This window comes from Hyla sarda, chromosome 5, assembly GCF_029499605.1.
Source record: "Hyla sarda isolate aHylSar1 chromosome 5, aHylSar1.hap1, whole genome shotgun sequence".
Taxonomy (NCBI): domain Eukaryota; kingdom Metazoa; phylum Chordata; class Amphibia; order Anura; family Hylidae; genus Hyla; species Hyla sarda.
This window is the reverse complement of record NC_079193.1, coordinates 216016013-216038536: the sequence shown is the minus strand read 5'-3', so window position 1 is coordinate 216038536 and position 22524 is coordinate 216016013. Positions and strand designations below refer to the sequence as shown.

The following is a 22524-nucleotide window of genomic DNA, read 5'->3' as shown; positions in this document are numbered from 1 at the left end:
GGGATCATTTTAATCGTATGGACCTACCGAAAAATGTACTGCGTAGAAACAGAAGCCCCCAAATGGTGTTTATTCTTCAATTTTGTCGCACAATGATTTTTTTTTTCCGTTTCGCTGTAGATTTTTGGGTGTCATTACAAAGTAGAATTGGTGGCGCAAAAAATAAGCCATCAAATGGATTTTTAGGTCCAAAATTGAAAGAGTTATGGTTTTTTAAAGGTAAGGAGGAAAAAATTTAAGTGCAAAAACGGAAAAATCCCGGGTCATGAAGGGGTTAATCTGTGTTCACTTAAATTGGGTTTATTTGAACTGTGCCTATGCTTACTCAAGACCTGCTCTTTAGCTACCAGAGCCAAAATCAGAGGTGTGGAAATAAAAAAAAATAAAAAGACTACTTGTCCAAGGGACTAAAACGGAACACAATCTACTTGTCACTCATGAAAATCCACTTGTCCTGGTAGACAAAATAATTTTAACCAAAATAGTACGGAAATAAGGTTTCTGCACTTTAATTTTTTCCTCCTCGCCCTATAATAGCCATAACTCTTATTTATCCATCTACAGACCCATATGAGGCTTGTTTTTTGCGGGACCAATTATACTTTGTAATGACACCTTTCATTTTCCCATAACTTACGCTCCAAAACAATAAATTATTTGTGAGGAGAAATATAAAAAAAAAAAAAAAAAAAAAAAAGGGTGGGTTCTTTTTTTTTTCCGCCATTCACCTTGTGGTCAAACTAACATGTTACTTTGATACTTTAGTTTGGCCTAATTACACCAATACCAAATTTGTTTAGTTTCCGTCATGTTTTACTAATTAAAATTCTTTTTAACTAAAAAAAAATTCCCTGACCCCTATAACATTTTTATTTTTCCGTATACTAGGCTGTATAAGGGCTCATTCTTTTGGGCCGCAATCTGCTGTTTGTATCAGTGCCATTTTGGTAGTGTTCAGACTTTTTGAACACTTTTTACTTTATTTTTTTCTGAGATATGACACAGTATATATGTTATATTTTAATAGTTTGGACAATTACACACGCGCCAATATCAAATATGTTTATTTTTATTATGATTACATATTTTTTTTATATTGAGAATGGGAAAGGAACTTTTAATTAGTGTTGGGCGCAAATATTCACAATGCAAATATTTATCACGAATATCGCATATTCGCGAATATTGCGCTATATATTTGAAATTACGGATATTCACTTTTTTTTCCTCACAGTACACATCACAGTGATCCTCCCTCCCTGCTTCCAGCTTGTGGCTCCAATACTAGTTACTAGTCAGATTGGCGTGCGCATTCGCATATGCAAATATTGATCCCTCCCTTCTTTTAGCTTGTGGGCCAATGATCACGCGATATTGCTCATGCGAATTTTATGGCGAATGCGCATGCTAATTTTATGGACTATAGTAAAAAAAAAAAAGGCAGCGAATATTGCAAATACATAGATTTTGCGAATATTTGTCATATTAACTCTATTGATCTGTGTTCATTTGGTTGAGGCTCAATCAAATGAAGATCCACGAGGCAACTATTGATGAAGAGGTGAGCCCTCTGGCAACCTCCACAGAGGACCAGGGACGATCCACCCCACTAGACCACCAGGGACGGTTATAAGATCCCTTTAGACGCCCCTGCCAACTTTGACTTTGCGGGTCCGTGACGTCACAATGCACCGGCCCCCGTGATCGTCAGTAATCAGACCCGGATCGAACATGCTCCGGGGACTGATTGTAATAGGGGTGCTGCGTGCAAGATCACGGGGGACCCCCGCGATCAGGCATCTTATCCCCTATCCTTTGGAAAGGGGATATGATGTCTTAGCGCCGGAGAACCCCTTTAATAGCCGGCCGCATGCCAGGCTATTAGCGGCACCCCCAGCAACAGGAATCAGCTGGGGGCCACCGGGTATGGAGAGGGCGTGAGTCACGAGCCCGCTCCATACACCCCGAGCCCTGGCATTATAAATCTAAAGGAGGAAATCAGTCCGGCCCTGCAAATGTATGAAAAATGTACCTGCTTAGCGCCCCGAACTACATGTCCCGGGTGTCGAGCAATAGGCTTTCCACATCCCTGCCTATACATATGAATGGGCACCATGTAATACTACATTTTCTCTGCCAATAACATAGCTGCAGGGAGACTTGCTTGTGAAAAGTTGTAGCCCATTAAGTATTAGAAGCATATATGCTCCTTAACAGGACAAGATGCCACATGAAGGGGGTGCTGCCTGGCACACCCCAATAGATTGCAGCAGCTGACACCACAGGATAGGTGTTAAGTGTCTGATTGCTGGGGTCCCTACTGCTGGGACCTCAACCGATCAGAAGAATGATGGTCCAGTTGCCTTGTTAAAATGGAGTAGATGAGCATGGGCACTGTTGTTCCATTCACTACTATGGGACTGATGGAGATACGAGTGCTGTACTTGTGATTGGTGGAGGGGTTCCTCTTTGGGGTGCCCCATAGATAAGATACTAAGGGCCCTATTACACAGGCCTACATTGGCCTGTGTAACAGGGCCAGCAATCAGCTGAAGAATGGGATTGTTAATCGTTTACAGCGAACACGGGACCATCTTATAGGCCCTTATAATCTATTCTGTGGGTAGGTGAAATGTGTTTGCGAAAAAAACTCTTTATGTCTTCAAAAAAAGCAGTACTGGGAATGCAGGAGGAGCAGCCTCACATTAAATACATTTGCTATTAAAAGCTCCTGATGTATATGGGTGTCATACAGCCGCATCTGTAACCTATAGGAGGTTCTTTTTTTTTTTTATGGTTACTTTATTTTTATAATGGATACATCTGTATGAGATAATGCAGTGTACTGTTCAATATCATAAAGCATATAAATGTAAACTTATCAGGTAAAAGGTGCCCAAGAAAATCTTGTATATACTATTTAAATGGGCAGTATATATTATATATATGACGGCATTAACACAGAAGAAGCAGAGAACCAGGAGAATAAGAACTCCTGTATGCCGAGCTCCTGCGGTACTGTGTTCTTCTGTGTTATTGCCGTCCTGTCTCCACAGCCTGATCAGCAGTCGCAGGTCCTGTTAGGTCAACACGGCACACAATCCGGAGACCTGTGGAGGACTCAGAACGTCGGCACAGAAACTTCAGAAGGCCAGGACAGAAGGAGGTGAGTATAGTATTTTTATTATTTTTGTACCAGTTGTAAAGAAAATTTTATTTTTAAAGGTGAATGATGTAAATGAATAATACTAAAGTCCAATACTGATGATTTCTGGTAACATTTATGCCAGAAAAATGGAATATAAAATTGATCAAAATGTCCCATCAAGACAAGAATGGCACCTAAAGACCATGGATCATGGCACAAAAATGGAACCCTAATACAGCCCCATATGGGGGGGGGGGATTTTTTGTAAATGTTTGACTTTTTGTGGTACCATAATTAAAAAAAACACGTACATATGGGTATCATGTGAATTCTATTGACCCACAGTAGACCGATAACATGTCAGCCCTACCATAAAGTGCACTACGTAAAAACAAAACCCCCAAACTTTGCAAAATTGTATTTTTACAATTCCCGCCCCCCACAAATCCCCCCCCCCCCCAAGTACAATATGTTGTTGGTTACACAAAAAACAAGCCCTCATGTGGGTCTGTAAATGGAAAAAAAGTGTTATGCCTCTTAAAAGGTGAGGAGGAAAAAATGGAATTGCAAAAATGAAAATTGGCTGTGTCCTCAAGACCAAAATGGGCTATGTCCTTATAAGGTGGTTAAAGGGGTACTCCGGTGCTTAGACATCTTATCCCCAATAAAAAGGATAGGGGATAAGATGCCTGATCGCGGGAGTCCTGCCGCTGGGGAACCCCGGGATCTTGCACGCAGCACCCCGTTTGTAATCAGTCCCCGGAGCGTGGTCGCTCTGGGTCTGATTACCGGTGCATTGCCGTAGAATGAGATTTGCCATAGAATGAGATGGTCCGCCTCCATCACATCCTATTGGCTCACTCTTGTCATGTGACATATTTAAACGTCACGCATCAATGCGCACAGCAGTGTCAGTTTGGCTATCACAGGGAGAGGATCTCCTCACCCTGTGATAGCTGAAGCTGCACGGAGCTCTCATGGCCTCTGTGGCCCGACAGAAGTTCACACATTTACGCAGCTCATACGGCTGACTCATATACATTTACTGTTGATCCACAGCGCTAACGGGATCCCGATGGCGCTGTCATCAGTGTGCGTCCCCGCGAGCGCCCCACGCCCGCAGCTCTACTCCCCGTCCCGTTAACACTAAGGGAGCTGGGAACAGAAAGTAGAGCATCGGGCGCAGGTAAAGTAGTACTGCGCATGCGCAGCACTACGCGAATAACTTAATCTGCGCCCGATGCTCTACTTTCTGTTCCCGGCTTCCTGAGCGTTAACGGGACGGGGAGTAGAGCTGCGGGCGTGGGGCGCTCGCGGGGACGCACACTGATGACAGCGCCATCGGGCATAGGGATCCCGATAGCGCTGTGGATCGCTCCCTGAGTGTTAACGGGGGACGGGGAGTAGAGCTACGGGGGGCGGGGGACGGGGAGTAGAGCTGCGGGCGTGGGGCGCTCGCAGGGACACACACTGATGACAGCGCCATCGGGATCCCGATAGCGCTGTGGATCAACAGTAAATGTATATGAGCCAGCCTTATGAGCTGCGTAAATGTGTGAACTTCTGTCGGGCCACAGAGGCCATGAGAGCTCCGTGCAGCTTCAGCTATCACAGGGAGAGGAGATCCTTTCCCTGTGATAGCCAAACTGACACTGCTGTGCACATCGATGCGTGACGTTTAAATATGTCACGTGACAAGAGTGAGCCAATAGGATGTGATGGAGGCGGACCATCTCATTCTATGGCAAATCTCATTCTACGGCAATGCACCGGCGACCACACGGCCGGCGGCGTGTGACGTCACTCCTCCGTCCCCGTGTGACGTCGCGCTCCGCCCCTCAATGCAAGCCTACGGGAGGGGGCATGACAGCTATCAAGCCCCCTCCCGTAGGCTTGGATTGAGGGGCGGAGCGTGACTTCACACGCCGCCCGCCCTGTAGTCGCCAGTAATCAGTCCCGGAGCGAACACGCTCCGGGGACGGATTACAAACGGGATGCCACGTGCAAGATCCCGGGGGTACCCAGCGGCAGGACTCCCGTGATCAGGCATCTTATCCCCTATCCTTTGGATAGGGGGTAAGATGTGTAAGCACCGGAGAACCCCTTTAAGGCACCCATAAACATTAGGAGAAAAAAAAAAGCCGAATTCAGCTGAATTGGCTGACTGTCCAATTCAGTGTTTCCCCAACTGTTGCAAAACTACAACATGCCAAAGGCTGTCCAGGCATATTGGTAGGTATTGGAATACAACAGCTGGAGGCACACTTTGGGAAAACACGGGTCTAAAGTTTTCCAACAGATGGTGTTGAAGAGTGAACGGTGCCTGAAACCCAAACTGTCTGGTGTTGCCCATAACAACCAATCACAGCTCAGCTTTTATATCTAAGGAGCTCTTGGAAAGCTGAGCTGTGATTGGTTGTTATGAGCAAAACGAGACAGCTTTTCCTTGCATTGATTGATGGATCTAGGCCAATCACTATTCATACCGCACAAGTGACCAGAGATGCAATACAAACGCTATAGGTGACACCATCTGTCATCCTATCTGTCCTTGGGAAAGCTGGGTGAAGGCTACAGCTCCAAAAGTTGTAGTCCCTCAGCTTCTTCAGACTCCTGAAAGGTAGCTCACAGCACTATCAGATGCCCAGTTTCCTGATCCGCACTACCCTACACATGTTGTTATAGCGGAGGGCACTGCCCTATACACAGGTACTTGTCTTCTGGATGAACAGTCACTGAGCCGCAGGGGAAACGCATGGTGTATACATGAAGCCGTGGACAGCTGCGATTCCCCGGGTGACTGAGCGGATATACCGCGGTCTGCCTACACGGCGATCGTAGACCCGGGGAGCGTGCGGTATGTACGGGGATATACAGGAATACACAGTACCTGTCCTGCGTCTGCTGCTCGGCCGCCATCTTGGTACTCTCCAGTGCTAACATGTGACGTGAGGAACAGCGACATGTGTTTCCTGTGCCTCACACTGAGAAGTCCGCCCGGCCCTGCTCCTTGTGCCTCACACTGAGAAGTCCGCCCGGCCCTGCTCCTTGTGCCTCACACTAAAGAGTCCGCCGAGCCCTGCTCCTTGTGCCTCACACTAAAGAGTCCGCCCGGCCCTGCTCCTTGTGCCTCACACTGAGAAGTCCGCCCGGCCCTGCTCCTTGTGCCTCACACTGAGAAGTCCGCCCGGCCCTGCTCCTTGTGCCTCACACTAAAGAGTCCGCCCGGCCCTGCTCCTTGTGCCTCACACTGAGAAGTCCGCCGAGCCCTGCTCCTTGTGCCTCACACTGAGAAGTCCGCCCGGCCCTGCTCCTTGTGCCTCACACTGAGAAGTCCGCCCGGCCCTGCTCCTTGTGCCTCACACTGAGAAGTCCGCCCGGCCCTGCTCCTTGTGCCTCACACTGAGAAGTCCGCCCGGCCCTGCTCCTTGTGCCTCACACTGAGAAGTCCGTCCGGCCCTGCTCCTTGTGCCTCACACTAAAGAGTCCACCGAGCCCTGCACCTTGTGCCTCACACTAAAGAGTCCGCCGAGCCCTGCTCCTTGTGCCTCACACTAAAGAGTCCGCCCGACCCTGCTCCTTGTGCCTCACACTGAGAAGTCCGTCCGGCCCTGCTCCTTGTGCCTCACACTAAAGAGTCCGCCCGGCCCTGCTCCTTGTGCCTCACACTAAAGAGTCCGCCGAGCCCTGCACCTTGTGCCTCACACTAAAGAGTCCGCCCGGCCCTGCTCCTTGTGCCTCACACTAAAGAGTCCGCCCGGCCCTGCTCCTTGTGCCTCACACTAAAGAGTCCGCCCGGCCCTGCTCCTTGTGCCTCACACTAAAGAGTCCGCCCGGCCCTGCTCCTTGTGCCTCACACTAAAGAGTCCGCCCGGCCCTGCTCCTTGTGCCTCACACTAAAGAGTCCGCCCGGCCCTGCTCCTTGTGCCTCACACTAAAGAGTCCGCCGGGCCCTGCTCCTTGTGCCTCACACTAAAGAGTCCGCCGGGCCCTGCACCTTGTGCCTCACACTAAAGAGTCCGCCCGGCCCTGCTCCTTGTGCCTCACACTAAAGAGTCCGCCCGGCCCTGCTCCTTGTGCCTCACACTAAAGAGTCCGCCCGGTCCTGCTCCTTGTGCATCACACTAAGGAGTCCGCCGAGCCCTGCTCCTTGTGCCTCACACTAAAGAGTCCGCAGAGCCCTGCTCCTTGTGCCTCACACTAGAGAGTCCGCCGAGCCCTGCTCCTTGTGCCTCACACTGAGAAGTCCGTCCGGCCCTGCTCCTTGTGCCTCACACTAAAGAGTCCGCCCGGCCCTGCTCCTTGTGCCTCACACTAAAGAGTCCGCCGAGCCCTGCACCTTGTGCCTCACACTAAGGAGTCCGCCGAGCCCTGCTCCTTGTGCCTCACACTAAAGAGTCCGCCGAGCCCTGTGCTCCGGCCTTGTGTTGTAGAGGTGGGGCCATTTTTACAGACTAGGGGCCACACGTAAAGCTATAGAGCTTGACTGCGGGTCTAACAGGCTTTGACAATTACTTTCATTACCTGAAATGACATGTGACACACTAGCAAACACATCTCCCACATCTGCCCAAAGAATCCATTCGGGATTCAGCGGTACACGTTTATGTTCAGAGAGCTGGCCCAGCCTTGGTGTTCTGCGAAGATCAGTGAGGAGATGCAGATCACACTTGGCGGTACATTTGCTGAAGCAACCTTACAATGCCCAGCAAGTTCCGTGCACAAGTCCCATTAGAAAAGGACCAATGCACGGAACTCACTGGGTGTCGTGCAACTATACCGCCAAGCGTGAGCTGCGTCTCTTCATACTGATGCTCAGTTGGTGCCAGTGTGAGGTGCAATTCTGCGTCAGCCCCTCCCCTCAGCTGTCCAGAGATTTCCGAACATACAGCGAGGGGAGGGGGAAGGCGGAGCTGTGCAGGACACAGTTCTGCCCCTCCCTCAGCCCTGTACACAGCTCCTTCCTCACCCCTCCCTCAGCCCTGTACACAGCTCCTCCCTCACCCCTCCCTCAGCCCTGTACACAGCTCCTTCCTCACCCCTCCCCCAGCCCTGTACACAGCTCCTTCCTCACCCCTGTACACAGCTCCTTTCTCACCCCTCCCCCAGCCCTGTACACAGCTCCTCCCTCACCCCTCCCTCAGCCCTGTACACAGCTCCTCCCTCACCCCTCCCTCAGCCCTGTACACAGCTCCTTCCTCACCCAGCCCTGTACACAGGTCCTTCCTCACCCAGCCCTGTACACAGGTCCTTCCTCACCCCTCCCCCAGCCCTGTACACAGCTCCTTCCTCACCCCTCCCTCAGCCCTGTACACAGCTCCTTCCTCACCCCCTCCCTCAGCCCTGTACACAGCTCCTTCCTCACCCATCCCCCAGCCCTTTACACAGCTCCTTCCTCACCCCTGTACACAGCTCCTTCCTCACCCCTCCCCCAGCCCTGTACACAGCTCCTTCCTCACCCCTCCCCCAGCCCTGTACACAGCTCCTCCCTCACCCCTCCCTCAGCCCTGTACACAGCTCCTTCCTCACCCCTCCCTCAGCCCTGTACACAGCTCCTCCCTCACCCCTCCCTCAGCCCTGTACACAGCTCCTCCCTCACCCCTCCCTCAGCCCTGTACACAGCTCCTTCCTCACCCCTCCCCCAGCCCTGTACACAGCTCCTTCCTCACCCCTCCCCCAGCCCTGTACACAGCTCCTTCCTCACCCCTGTACACAGCTCCTTCCTCACCCCTCCCCCAGCCCTGTACACAGCTCCTTCCTCACCCCCTCCCTCAGCCCTGTACACAGCTCCTTCCTCACCCCTCCCTCAGCCCTGTACACAGCTCCTTCCTCAGCCCTGTACACAGCTCCTTCCTCACCCCTGTACACAGCTCCTTCCTCACCCCTCCCCCAGCCCTGTACACAGCTCCTTCCTCACCCCCTCCCTCAGCCCTGTACACAGCTCCTTCCTCACCCCTCCCTCAGCCCTGTACACAGCTCCTTCCTCAGCCCTGTACACAGCTCCTTCCTCACCCCTCCCTCAGCCCTGTACACAGCTCCTTCCTCACCCCTCCCTCAGCCCTGTACACAGCTCCTTCCTCACCCCTCCCTCAGCCCTGTACACAGCTCCTCCCTCACCCCTCCCTCAGCCCTGTACACAGCTCCTCCCTCACCCCTCCCTCAGCCCTGTACACAGCTCCTCCCTCACCCTTCCCTCAGCCCTGTACACAGCTCCTTCCTCACCCCTCCCTCAGCCCTGTACACAGCTCCTCCCTCACCCTTCCCTCAGCCCTGTACACAGCTCCTTCCTCACCCCTCCCTCAGCCCTGTACACAGCTCCTTCCTCACCCCTCCCTCAGCCCTGTACACAGCTCCTTCCTCACCCCTTCCTCAGCCCTGTACACAGCTCCTCCCTCACCCCTCCCTCAGCCCTGTACACAGCTCCTCCCTCACCCCTCCCTCAGCCCTGTACACAGCTCCTTCCTCACCCCTCCCTCAGCCCTGTACACAGCTCCTTCCTCACCCCTCCCTCAGCCCTGTACACAGCTCCTTCCTCACCCCTCCCTCAGCCCTGTACACAGCTCCTTCCTCACCCCTGTACACAGCTCCTTCCTCACCCCTCCCTCAGCCCTGTACAAAGCTCCTTCCTCAGCCCTGTACACAGCTCCTTCCTCACCCCTCCCTCAGCCCTGTACACAGCTCCTCCCTCACCCCTCCCTCAGCCCTGTACACAGCTCCTCCCTCACCCCTCCCTCAGCCCTGTACACAGCTCCTTCCTCACCCCTCCCTCAGCCCTGTACACAGCTCCTTCCTCACCCCTCCCTCAGCCCTGTACACAGCTCCTCCCTCACCCTTCCCTCAGCCCTGTACACAGCTCCTTCCTCACCCCTCCCTCAGCCCTGTACACAGCTCCTTCCTCACCCCTGTACACAGCTCCTTCCTCACCCCTCCCTCAGCCCTGTACACAGCTCCTTCCTCACCCCTTCCTCAGCCCTGTACACAGCTCCTCCCTCACCCCTCCCTCAGCCCTGTACACAGCTCCTTCCTCACCCCTCCCTCAGCCCTGTACACAGCTCCTTCCTCACCCCTCCCTCAGCCCTGTACACAGCTCCTTCCTCACCCCTGTACACAGCTCCTTCCTCACCCCTCCCTCAGCCCTGTACACAGCTCCTTCCTCACCCCTGTACACAGCTCCTTCCTCACCCCTCCCTCAGCCCTGTACACAGCTCCTTCCTCACCCCTTCCTCAGCCCTGTACACAGCTCCTCCCTCACCCCTCCCTCAGCCCTGTACACAGCTCCTCCCTCACCCCTCCCTCAGCCCTGTACACAGCTCCTTCCTCACCCCTCCCTCAGCCCTGTACACAGCTCCTTCCTCACCCCTGTACACAGCTCCTTCCTCACCCCTCCCCCAGCCCTGTACACAGCTCCTTCCTCACCCCTCCCTCAGCCCTGTACACAGCTCCTTCCTCACCCCTGTACACAGCTCCTTCCTCAGCCCTGTACGCAGCTCCTTCCTCACCCCTTCCTCAGCCCTGTACACAGCTCCTTCCTCACCCCTCCCTCAGCCCTGTACACAGCTCCTCCCTCACCCCTCCCTCAGCCCTGTACACAGCTCCTCCCTCACCCCTCCCTCAGCCCTGTACACAGCTCCTCCCTCACCCCTCCCTCAGTCCTGTACACAGCTCCTCCCTCACCCATCCCTCAGCCCTGTACACAGCTCCTTCCTTACCCTCTCCCTCAGCCCTGTACACAGCTCCTTCCTCACCCCTCCCTCAGCCCTGTACACAGCTCCTCCCTCAGCCCTGTACACAGCTCCTCCCTCAGCCCTGTACACAGCTCCTCCCTCAGCCCTGTACATAGCTCCTCCCTCAGCCCTGTACACAGCTCCTTCCTCAGCCCTGTACACAGCTGCTTCCTCACTCCCCCCCCCCCCTCAGCCCTGTACACAGCTCCTTCTTCACCCCTCCCTCAGCCATGTACACAGCTCCTTCCTCACCTCTCCCTCAGCCCTGTACACAGCTCCTCCCTCAGCCCTGTACACAGCTCCGTCCTCACCCCTCCCTCAGCCCTGTACACAGCTCCTCCCTCAGCCCTGTACACAGCTCCTCCCTCAGCCCTGTACACAGCTGCTTCCTCACCCCTCCCTCAGCCCTGTACACAGCTCCTTCCTCACCCCTCCCTCAGCCCTGTACACAGCTCCTTCCTCACCCCCTCCCTCAGCCCTGTACACAGCTCCTCCCTCAGCCCTGTACACAGCTCCGTCCTCACCCCTCCCTCAGCCCTGTACACAGCTCCTCCCTCAGCCCTGTACACAGCTCCGTCCTCACCCCTCCCTCAGCCCTGTACACAGCTCCTCCCTCAGCCCTGTACACAGCTCCTCCCTCAGCCCTGTACACAGCTCCTCCCTCAGCCCTGTACACAGCTCCTTCCTCACCCCTCCCTCAGCCCTGTACACAGCTCCTCCCTCAGCCCTGTACACAGCTCCTTCCTCACCCCTCCCTCAGCCCTGTACACAGCTCCTCCCTCAGCCCTGTACACAGCTCCTCCCTCAGCCCTGTACACAGCTCCTCCCTCAGCCCTGTACACAGCTCCTCCCTCAGCCCTGTACACAGCTCCTCCCTCAGCCCTGTACACAGCTCCTCCCTCAGCCCTGTACACAGCTCCTCCCTCAGCCCTGTACACAGCTCCTCCCTCAGCCCTGTACACAGCTCCTTCCTCAGCCCTGTACACAGCTCCTTCCTCACCCCTCCCTCAGGAGGAGGGACATAGATTCTCTCTCCTGAGGGAGGTGCATGAAAAGGTATGTCCAGGAGGGAGGTGTACAGCCCTGCTGAGCGGGGAGGGAGGTGCAGAACTGGGGATGATTTCCATAAGTGTTTTTGGGGAAAACGCTGGTTTGCTAAGGCAGAGGAGGGGGGAGAGGAGGTACATATGACTCCCTCCTCGCAGCCCATGCAAACCTGCGTTTGGAGAACGGGGCTGAGAAGGGGAGATCAGGAGGGAGTCATATGTACCTCCTCTCTCCCCCTGCTCTGCCCGTGCAAGCCTGCGTTCTCCGAAGAAAGAAGGAGCAGAGGGAGGGGGAGATGAGGGGGGCGTGTACCTCTCTAGCTTCGGAGAGATGAGGGGAAGAGCAGAAGAAAGTTTGCACAAGGCGCAAGTCTAGAAGCTGTGCATTATAGACTGAGATTCCAGCTGCTATCAGCAGTCAGGGACCCATTGCTGATGTCCACCATTAACCCATCAGATGCCGTGATCAATGCGGTGGCTCCAGTAGCTGATCTGATCGCCTGTGGCACGGCCACAAGGATCAAATCAGTTAAGACGGCAATGGAGGTCTCCTTACCTGCCTCCTACAGTCATCATGGGGTCTTCTTCCTTCGAGCAGACCAGAGAAGGAGATCTCAAAGAACACTGATCAGTGCTATGCCTATGCACTGATCAGTATTAGCAATCTAATAATTGAAATAAATAGTCCCCTGTGGGGACTAAAAAAGTGGTTAAAAAAAAGTTAACTTTTTTTTAAATAAAAGTCCATTAGCCCCCCCCCAAATAATAATAAAATTCGCCTATTTCCCATTTTACAAAAAATACATTAAAATAAAATAACATACTTGGTATCGCCATGTGCGGCAATGTCTGAGCTAGTAAAATATGTTAATGATCCCGAACAAAACTACAGATTTTTTATCACATCATATTTCAGAAAAAAACTATTATAAGTGATCAAAAAGAACCATCAAGACAAAAATAACACCGATAAAAACTACACATCATGGCACAAAAAATGAGCCCTCCTACAACCCTGTATACGGAAAAATTTTAAAGTTATTGATGGTCATGCAATTTTAAACACACTGGGGGTACATGGGTATCATTTTAATCGTATTGACCCACAGAATAAGAGAACATTAAAGTACAGTAAAGTGTACAGCGTAAAAAATGAATGCCCTAAAAATTAGCAAAACTGCGGTTTTCTTTAAAATTTTCCTACACAAATAATATTTTTTTTGTCTGTGCCATACATTTTAGGGTAAAATAAAAGGTAACATTACAAGATATAATTGGTCGCGCAAAAAACAAGGTCTCATATGGATCTGTGGATGGAAAAATAAAAGAGTAATGGCTCTTAGAAGGCAAGTAGGAAAAAACTAAAATGAAAAATGAAACTGACTATTTCCTTAAATTAAACTTAAATTAAATTAAACTCTTATTAAAAATAATTTTTGCTATTGAACTCCTTATGGTAAATAAATAATCTTTCTAATGTACTTTGTTTTAAAAAAATGAAGTTTTCTATGTTTTATTTGTGTTTAAAAAAAAGCTGCCACTCTGGAGGTGTCTCTCTACTTGTCCAGAGCACATTTCCCCCCATATCTTGCACAGACTTTGGACTCCTGCTGGCCTGTCAGAAGACCAAAATCAATAAATGCTATACAGCCTTAGCCAATCAGAGCTCAGCTCACACACTGAACTGCTCTGGGCTGTGTGTAGCAGAATGAGGGAGGAAGTTCTCCCCTGTATGGCTTCAGATGATGTCACGCCTGCTGGGTAAAGCCCCTTCCCAGTCTGTGAATCTGAGAAAACTAAAAAATAATACAAATAAAGGCAGGGGGTGGTTTATCATGATGAGGGTAGTGAACGGGGAGAATTATAACATCTTACAAGATCATGACAGGTACTCTTAAAGGGGTAGTCCAGTGGTGAAAAACTTATCCCCTATCCTAAGGATAGGGGATAAGTTTGAGATCGCGGGGGGTCCGACCGCTGGGGCCCCCCGCGATCTCTCTGTACGGGGCCCCGGCTCTCCGCCGAGATAGCGGGTGTCGACCCCCGCACGAGGCGGCGGCCGACACGCCCCCTCAATACATCTCTATGGCAGAGCCGGAGATTGCCGAAGGCAGCGCTTCGGCTCTGCCATAGAGTTGTATTGAGGGGGCGTGTCGGCCGCCGCCTCGTGCGGAGGTCGACACGCCCCCTTCCCGCGGGCTGTCGGGGCTCCATACAGGAGATCGCAGGGGGCCCCAGCGGTCGGACCCCCCGCGATCTGCAACTTATCCCCTATCCTTAGGATAGGGGATAAGTTGCTCACCACTGAATCACCACTGGACTACTCCTTTAAGGGTGCATTCCCACGTGGCGTATTTTGCTGCGTATTGGGTGCTGCGTATTTTCCTACTCATTGTCTTTAACAGAGAAAATAAAATATGCAGCAGCAAATACGCAGCAAATACGCCGTGTGGGAATGTACCCTTAAGGTCCAAATGGTCTGTGTCCTTAAAGGGGCACTCCGCCCCCTAGACATCTTATCCCCTATCCCAGTGTTTCCCAAACAGGGTGCCTCCAGGTGCTGCAAAACTACAACTTCCAGAATGCCTGGACAGCTGAAGGCTGTCCAGGCATGCTGAAAGTTGTAGTTTTGCAACATCTGGAGGCACCTTGGTTTGGAAACACTGCCCTATCCAAAGGATAGGGTATAGGATGTGACCCTGTGATTTCTGTGCAGCACCCTGCACCCTAATTCTTTGAGGCTTTGAAAGTGTCTAAAGAATGCAGGTGCACTAATTGCTGCCCCAATGAGAAGCCCATCCCGTCTGCTCAGTGTCATCACTTCAGCATGTAAACCTTGTTCTCTCAGCTACAGGTATCAAAAGAACAATGGGGGAGATTTATCTAAACCTGTCCAGAAGAAAAGTTGCTAAGTTGCCCATAGCAACCAATCAGATCCCGTGGCGGGGGATATGACGTCACGCCACACCCCCTGTCTCAGGGAGGGGGTGTGACGTGAGATGGATAAGATGTATAGGGGCAGAGTACCCCTTTAAGGGGTTAAGAAGCTTCATGAAACCCTTTAACCAGTTAAGGACCCAGGGCATACGCTTACATCCTGACACTCTGGTACTTATGGACCCAGGATGTAAATGTACGCCTGTGGGAATTTCGGTCCCCGCCGCGCACGGGGCGGGGCCGGACCAGGGTGACTGCTGATATCGATCAGCAGGCAACCCGCGCAAATGCCCAGGGGGGTAATCAGACCCCCCATGTTGGCGATCGCGATTTGCGGCTATTCCGGGTCACACGGGTCTATGGTGACCTGATGACCTGAAATATAAGGGGATCGGGGTTGTCCAAGACACCCACGATCCCCCTGAAGTAATAGAAGTGAGGTGGCAGGGGTGCTACCCCGCCTATCCCTGCTATTGGTCATCTAGAAGCGACGACCAATAGCAGATTGGGGGAGGGGGTGTTAACTTTCGGTTTCCCCGTTCTGCCCACCCACAGTAGGCCAGACAGAGCGGGGAAACCGACAGAGGACCGGCGCTGAAGTCCATTTACCAATCGCCGGCTGCGGGCGGCGATGTCGTACGGCTGGCTCCCTGGATCCTACAAAAGGCGGTGAGTTGCCTAGCAACATCTGGAGGGCTACAGTTTGAGACCACTATACAGTGCTCGCTAAACTGTAGCCCTCCAGATGTTGCTAAACTACAACTCCCAGCAAGCCCAGACAGCTGTTTGGGCATGCTGGGATTTGTAGTTTTGCAACAGCTGGAGAGTAACAGTTTGGAGATCACTGTGCAGTGGTCTCTATCTGTAGCCCTCCAGGTGTTGCAAAACTGCAAATCTCAGCATGCCCAAACAGCTGTCTCGGCATGCTGGGAGTTGGAGTTGCGTACCTCCAGCTGTTACGTAACTACATCTCCCAGCATGCCCTTCGGCGATCAGTACATGCTGGGAGTTGTAGTTTTGCAACAGCTGGAGGCACACTGGTTGGAAAATACTGAGTTAGGTAACAGAACCTAACTGAAGGTTTTCCAACCAGTGTGCCTCCAGCTGTTGCAAAAGTACAACTCCCAGCATGCACGGTCTGTCAGTACATGTTGGGAGTTGTAGTTTTGAAACAGCTGGAGGTTTGCCCCCCCCCCCCCCCCCCATGTGAATGTACAGGGTACATTCACAAGGGCGAGTTTACAGTAAGTTTCCTGCTTGAAGTTTGAGCTGCGGCAAATTTTTTGCCGCAGTGCAAACTCCTAGTGGGAAACTCACTGCAAACCTCCTCCAGTGCGAATGTACCCTAAAAACACTACACTACACTAACACATAATAAAGGGTAAAACACAACATATACACCCCCTTGCACGGCCCCCCCAATAAAAATGAAAAAAGTATTGTACGGCAGTGTTTCCAAAACGGAGCCTCCAGCTGTTGCAAAACAACAACTGCCAGCATTTCCGGACAGCCACTGACTATCCAGGCATGTTGGGAGTTTAGCAACAGCTGGGGGCACCCTGTTTGGGAATCACTGGCGTAGAATACCCCTATGTCCACCCCTATGCAATCCCTAATTTAGTCCTCAAATGCGCATGGCGCTCTCTCACTTCGGAGCCCTGTCGTATTTCAAGGAAACAGTTTAGGGCCACACATGGGGTATTTCCGTACTACAAATTTTGGGGGGCTTTTTCTCCTTTTATCCCTTATGAAAAGGAAAAGTTGGGGGCTACACATGCTGGTGTTACCCCATAATTTTAATTTTCACAAGCAGTAAAAGGAAAAAAAGACCCCCAAAATTTGTAACGCAATTTCTCCTGAGTACGGAAATACCCCATATGTCGGCGTAAAATGCTCTGCGGGCGCACTACAAGGCTCAGGAGTGAGAGCGCACCATGTACATTTGAGGCCTAAATTGGTGATTTGCACAGGGGTGGTTGATTATACAGCGGTTCTGACATTAAGCAAAAAAAGAAATACCCACATGTGACCCCATTTTGGAAACTACACCCCTCACGGAAGGTAACAAGGGGTATAGTAAGCCTGAACAACCCACAGGTGAATGAAAATTCTTCAAAGTTAGATGGAAAAATGAAAAAAATTATTTTTTTCACTAAAATGCAGGTTACTCTAAATTTTTCATTTTCACAAGGGAAAATAGGAAAAAAAGCCCCCCAAATTTGTAACCCCATTTCTTCTGAGTAAGAACATTCCCCATGTAGATGTAAAGTGCTCTGAGGGCGCACTACAATGCTCAGAAGAGAGGGAGCGCCATTGGGCTTTTGAGGAGAAAATTTGTCCGGAATTGAAGGCCACGTGTGTTTACAAAGCCCCCATAGTGCCCCCCACATGTGACCCCATTTTGGAAACTACACTCCTCATGTAATGTAATAAGGGGTACAGTGAGCATTTATGCCCAACAGGTGTCTGACAGATTTTTGGAACAATGTAATTTTTCATTTGCACAGCCCACTGTTCTAAAGATCTGTCATACGCCAGTTTGGTGTAAATACTCACTGCACCCCTTATTAAATTCTGTGAGGGGTGTAGTTTCCAAAATGGGGTCACATGTGGGGGTGGGGTCCACTGTTCTGGCACCACGGGGGGCTTTGTAAACGCACATGGCCCCTGACTTTTTCTTTCCAAAAGCTCAATGGCGCTCCTTCTCTTCTGAGCATTATAGTGCGCCAGAAGAGCACTTGACGTTGTTACGATTCGGCAGGCTGGATGTGTATCCTCTGTGTCAGCGAGGCATTGGCGTGGACCGTGTCGGTGGACCGGTTCTAGGGTTGCTACTGGTTTTCACCAGAGCCCGCCGCAAAGCGGGATGGTCTTGCTGCGACGGTAGCAACCAGGTTGTATCCACCGGCAACGGCTCAACCTCGCTGACTGCTGAGAAGGCGTGGGACAGAAGGACTAGGCAGAGGCAAGGTCAGACGTAGCAGAAGGTCGGGGCAGGCGGCAAGGTTAGTAGTCAAAGAGGATAGCAGGAGATCTGGAACACAGGCTTTGGACAACACTAAACGCTTTCACTGGCACAAGGCAGCAAGATCCGGCCAGGAAGTGCAGGGGAAGTGAGGTAATATAGACAGGGAGCAGGTGGAAGCTAATTAGGCTGATTGGGCCAGGCACCAATCATTGGTGCACTGGCCCTTTAAATCTTAGAGAGCTGGCGCGCGCGTGCCCTAGAGAGCGGAGCCGCGCGCGCCAGAACATGACAGCCGGGAACCGGGACGGGTAAGTGACTTGGGATGCGATTCGCGAGCGGTCGCGTCCCGCTATGCGAATCGCATCCCCGCTGGCAATGTCAGTGCAGCGCTCCCGGTCAGCGGGTCTGACCGGGGCGCTGCAGAGAGAGAGACGCCGCGAGCGCTCCGGGGAGGAGCAGGGACCCGGAGCGCTCGGCGTAACAGTACCCCCCCCTTATGTCTCCCCCTCTTTTTGTCTCCTTGTCCCTTCAAAAGAGACGAGAACATAGGGGACGCCTCTTGAGTCTCCTTCTGAAAAAAGAAGTCCTGGGTAGCTATACCAGCGGCAGGTAGTTCAGAAGAAGTGGGAATGGGGAGGGGGGGCAGAGGGTGAAGCTTGTCACGGGGCAGAGTGTCACCAGGACGGGGGCTATGAGGAGGCACGACACAGTCCAGAAAGGCCTTGGGGAGACCAGGCACAGGAGGAGACACTGAGGCCCGACAGACTGGACTGGGAGCAGATGTGAGGCATTTCTTACGGCAAGCAGAACCCCAATTCTTGATCTCCCCGGTGGTCCAGTCAAGGGTGGGAGAATGATGCTGGAGCCATGGCAGACCGAGGAGGACTTCAGAGGTGCAGTTGGGAAGGACGAAAAATTCAATCTTTTCGTGATGGGGTCCAATGCACATTAAGAGGGGTTCTGTGCGGTAACGCACAGTACAGTCCAACTTCACTCCGTTGACGGAAGAAATGTAGAGCGGCTTGACGAGACGGGTCAGCGGGATGCAGAACTTATTCACCAAAGAGTCCAGAATAAAATTTCCAGAAGCACCAGAGTCCAAGCAGGCCACGGCTGAGAGGGAGGAGTTGGCAGAAGGAGAAATCCGCACGGGCACAGTAAGGCGTGGAGAAGCAGACTTCGTACCAAGGGACGCCACACCCACGTGAGCTGGGTGCGTGCGTTTCCTAGACGTGGAGGATGAATAGGGCAATCCACCAAGAAATGTTCGGTACTAGCGCAGTACAGACATAGATTTTTTTCCCTACGGCGAGTCCTCTCTTCAAGAGTCAGGCAAGACCGATCCACTTGCATGGCCTCCTCGGCGGGAGGCCCAGGCGTAGATTGCAAAGGATATTGTGAGAGGGGTGCCCAGAGATCAAGGTCTTTTTCCTGGCGGAGCTCCTGGTGTCTCTCAGAAAAACGCATGTCAATGCGGGTGGCCAAATGGATAAGTTCTTGCAGGTTGGCAGGAATCTCTCGTGCGGCCAGCACATCCTTGATGTTACTGGATAGGCCTTTTTTAAAGGTCGCGCAGAAAGCCTCATTATTCCAAGATAATTCAGAAGCGAGAGTACGAAATTGGATGGCGTACTCGCCTACTGAAGAATTACCCTGGACCAGGTTCAGCAGGGCAGTCGCGGCAGAAGAAGCTCGGGCTGGTTCTTCGAAGACACTACGGACTTCAGCGAAGGACTGGACTGTGGCTGTGGCAGGATCATTGCGGTCCCAGAGCGGTGTGGCCCAAGACAAGGCCTTTCCAGAAAGAAGACTCACTACGAACGCCACCTTAGACCGTTCTGTAGGAAATTGGTCCGACAACATCTCCATATGTAGGGAACATTGAGACAAGAAGCCACGGCAGAGTCTAGAGTCCCCATCAAATTTGTCCGGCAGGGACAAGCGGAGGCTAGGAGTGGCCAGTCGCTGCGGGGGAGGAGATGGTTGCTGCTGTAGCAGTGGCAGAAGTTGCTGTAACGTGGCGGTCAACTGCGACAGCTGCTGTCCTTGTTGAGCAATTTGCTGCGATTGCTGAGCGACCACCGTGGATAGGTCAGCGAGACTTGGCAGCGGCACCTCAGCGGGATCCATGGCCGGATCTACTGTTAAGATTCGGCAGGCTGGATGTGGATCCTCTGTGTCAGCGAGGGATTGGCGTGGACCGGTTCTAGGGTTGCTACTGGTTTTCACCAGAGCCCGCCGCAAAGCGGGATGGTCTTGCTGCGGCGGTAGCAACCATCCACCGGCAATTTGCTCAACCTCGCTGACTGCTGAGAAGGCGTGGGACAGAAGGACTAGGCAGAGGCAAAGTCAGACGTAGCAGAAGGTGGGGGCAGGCGGCAAGGTTCGTAGTCAAAGAGGATAGCAGGAGATCTGGAACACAGGCTTTGGACAACACTAAACGCTTTCACTGGCACAAGGCAACAAGATCCGGCCAGGAAGTGCAGGGGAAGTGAGGTAATATAGACAGGGAGCAGGTGGAAGCTAATTAGGCTGATTGGGCCAGGCACCAATCATTGGTGCACTGGCCCTTTAAATCTTAGAGAGCTGGCGCGCGCGCGCCCTAGAGAGCGGAGCCGCGCGCGCCAGAACATGACAGCCGGGGAGCGGGACGGGTAAGTGACTTGGGATGCGATTCGCGAGCGGTCGCGTCCCGCTATGCGAATCGCATACCCGCCGGCAATGTCAGTGCAGCGCTCCCGGTCAGCGGGTCTGACCGGGGCGCTGCAGAGATAGAGACGCCGCGAGCGCTCCGGGGAGGAGCAGGGACCCGGAGCGCTCGGCGTAACAGACGTCCACACATGGGGTATTTCCATACTCAGAAGAAATGGGGTTACAAATTTGGGGGGTAATTTTCTCCTATTACTGCTTGTAAAAATGTAAAATTTGCACATCCAACTTCAACAAAAAGTCGTCGTTAAGGCTCACTGTACCCCTTGTTACGTGCCTTGAGGGGTGTAGTTTCCAAAATAGTATGCCATGTGTTTTTTTTTTTTTTTTTGCTGCTCTGGCAGCACAGGGGCTTCCTAAATGCGACATGCCCCCCAAAAACCATTTCAGCAAAATTTACTTTCCAAAAGCCAAATGTGACTCCTTCTCTTCTGAGCATTGTAGTGCACCCACAGAGCACTTGACGTCCACACATGGGGTATTACCATACTCAGAAGAGATGGGGTCACAAATTTTGGGGGGCATTTTCTCCTATTACCCCTTGTAAAAATTTTACATTTTGTGGAAAACTAGCATTTTAGTGAAAAAAAAAATAATTTACACATCCAACTTTAAAGAGTACATGTCATCAACTAAACTTTCCCTGATCCCCCTCCCCATCTGTCCCTTACTCTAACTATGCTTATCCCTGTGTTTATTGAGGTTTGAAACGCTGTGGAAATACCTTTTTTTTATCCCTCTTCATTAGCTCAGGAGCACTGTCTTTCTGAGGGGGTGGAAGGAGGCGGGTCCCGACAGGCATGATGTCACATGAAGCTGGCCGGGACTCTGCTCCTGCCAGTCTTCCTGTATGCTGCTCTCCCTCTGCAGCAGTGTTGTCAGGATCCGGGTACTGTGAGGATACTGGAGGTGGATCCTCTGTGTCAGTGGGGTGATGACGTGGGCCGTACCAGGGGAATGGAGTCTAAGGGGTTACTGGTATTCACCAGAGCCCGCCGCAAAGCGGGTTGGACTTGCTGCGGCAGGTAACCCCCAGGTCGTTCCACCCGATAGCGACTCAACCCCGACTGACTGCTGAGATAGGCGCGGTACAAGGGATTAGGCAAAAGCAAGGTCGGACGTAGCAGAAGGTCAGGGCAGGCAGCAAGGATTGTAGTCAGGGGCAACGGCAGGAGGTCTGGAACACTGGCTTGGGACATACAAGGAACGCTTTCACTGGCACAATGGCAACAAGATCCGGCAATACAGGGAAGGGGAAGTGAGGTGACATAGAGCAGTGCACAGGTGGCCCTTTAAATAGCAGAGAGCCGGCGCGCGCGCGCCCTAGGGAGCGGGGCCGTGCGCGCCGGGACTGTACAGACGGGGAACAGGTCTGGTAAGCAGGCTGGGATGCGAACCGCGAGCGGGCACGTCCCGCATCGTGGATCGCATCCCTGCTAAGGACACTATCGCAGCGCTCCCGGTCAGCGGGTCTGACCGGGGCGCTGCGAGCAGACAAACGCTGCGAGCTCCCCGGGGAGGAGCGGGGACCCGGAGCCCTCGGCGTAACAAGTGTTTCCCAACCAGGGTACCTCCAGCTGTTGCAAAACTACAACTCCCAGCATGCCCAGACAGCCAACAGCTGTCGGGGCATGCTGGGAGTTGTAGTTTTGCAACAGCTGGAGGCACCCTGGTTGGGAAACACTGCTCTGCAGTGTGCATACAGACTAAGTACAGGGGAGGGAGGGACGGCAGCCTCTGTCTCTCTCTCTCCTGTGTCTCTCTGCACTAAAAAGTCAATGCTGAGAACCAGGGGCGGTGGGAGCAATTACAGAGGCAGTAATTAAGATGAATGTCAGGGGGGTGGGGACGGGGGGACTGAACTTCCTGTGGAAGGACCAGAGCCCTTTCAGCATTAGTCGTAAAAGCTGTACAGTTACTATGAAAAGCATAGGAAGCTGCCTGCAGACCAGGCATAGAAGAGAGACCCCTAGTGGCCAAAAGTATAAAATG

General features: G+C 52.4%; 2 protein-coding genes across 7 annotated transcripts in view; one reads left to right on the top strand and one right to left on the bottom strand.

The window, feature by feature from the left end:
- Positions 1–22524, top strand: part of RBM22 (RNA binding motif protein 22) — a 64279-nt gene that overhangs the window by 14213 nt on the left and 27542 nt on the right. Inside the window, exon 1 of one of the 3 annotated variants that reach the window (XM_056521111.1) lies at positions 5666–5768. The exons of 1 other annotated variant lie outside the window; for it this stretch is intronic. The gene's annotated coding sequence lies outside the window, so the exon portion shown is untranslated. Of the gene's footprint in view, positions 1–5665; positions 5769–13243; positions 13265–22524 lie in introns of those variants that run through there. One more of the 3 variants, XM_056521112.1, reaches the window with a different exon arrangement.
- The window catches only part of RIOK1 (RIO kinase 1), a 99769-nt gene that overhangs the window by 73520 nt on the left and 3725 nt on the right, over positions 1–22524 (bottom strand). The window contains exon 1 of one of the 4 annotated variants that reach the window (XM_056521105.1): positions 6039–6230. The exons of 2 other annotated variants lie outside the window; for them this stretch is intronic. In XM_056521105.1, coding sequence (XP_056377080.1) covers positions 6039–6091 — 53 coding nt within the window. In that variant the 5' untranslated portion in view covers positions 6092–6230. Of the gene's footprint in view, positions 1–27; positions 99–6038; positions 6231–22524 lie in introns of those variants that run through there. One more of the 4 variants, XM_056521109.1, reaches the window with a different exon arrangement.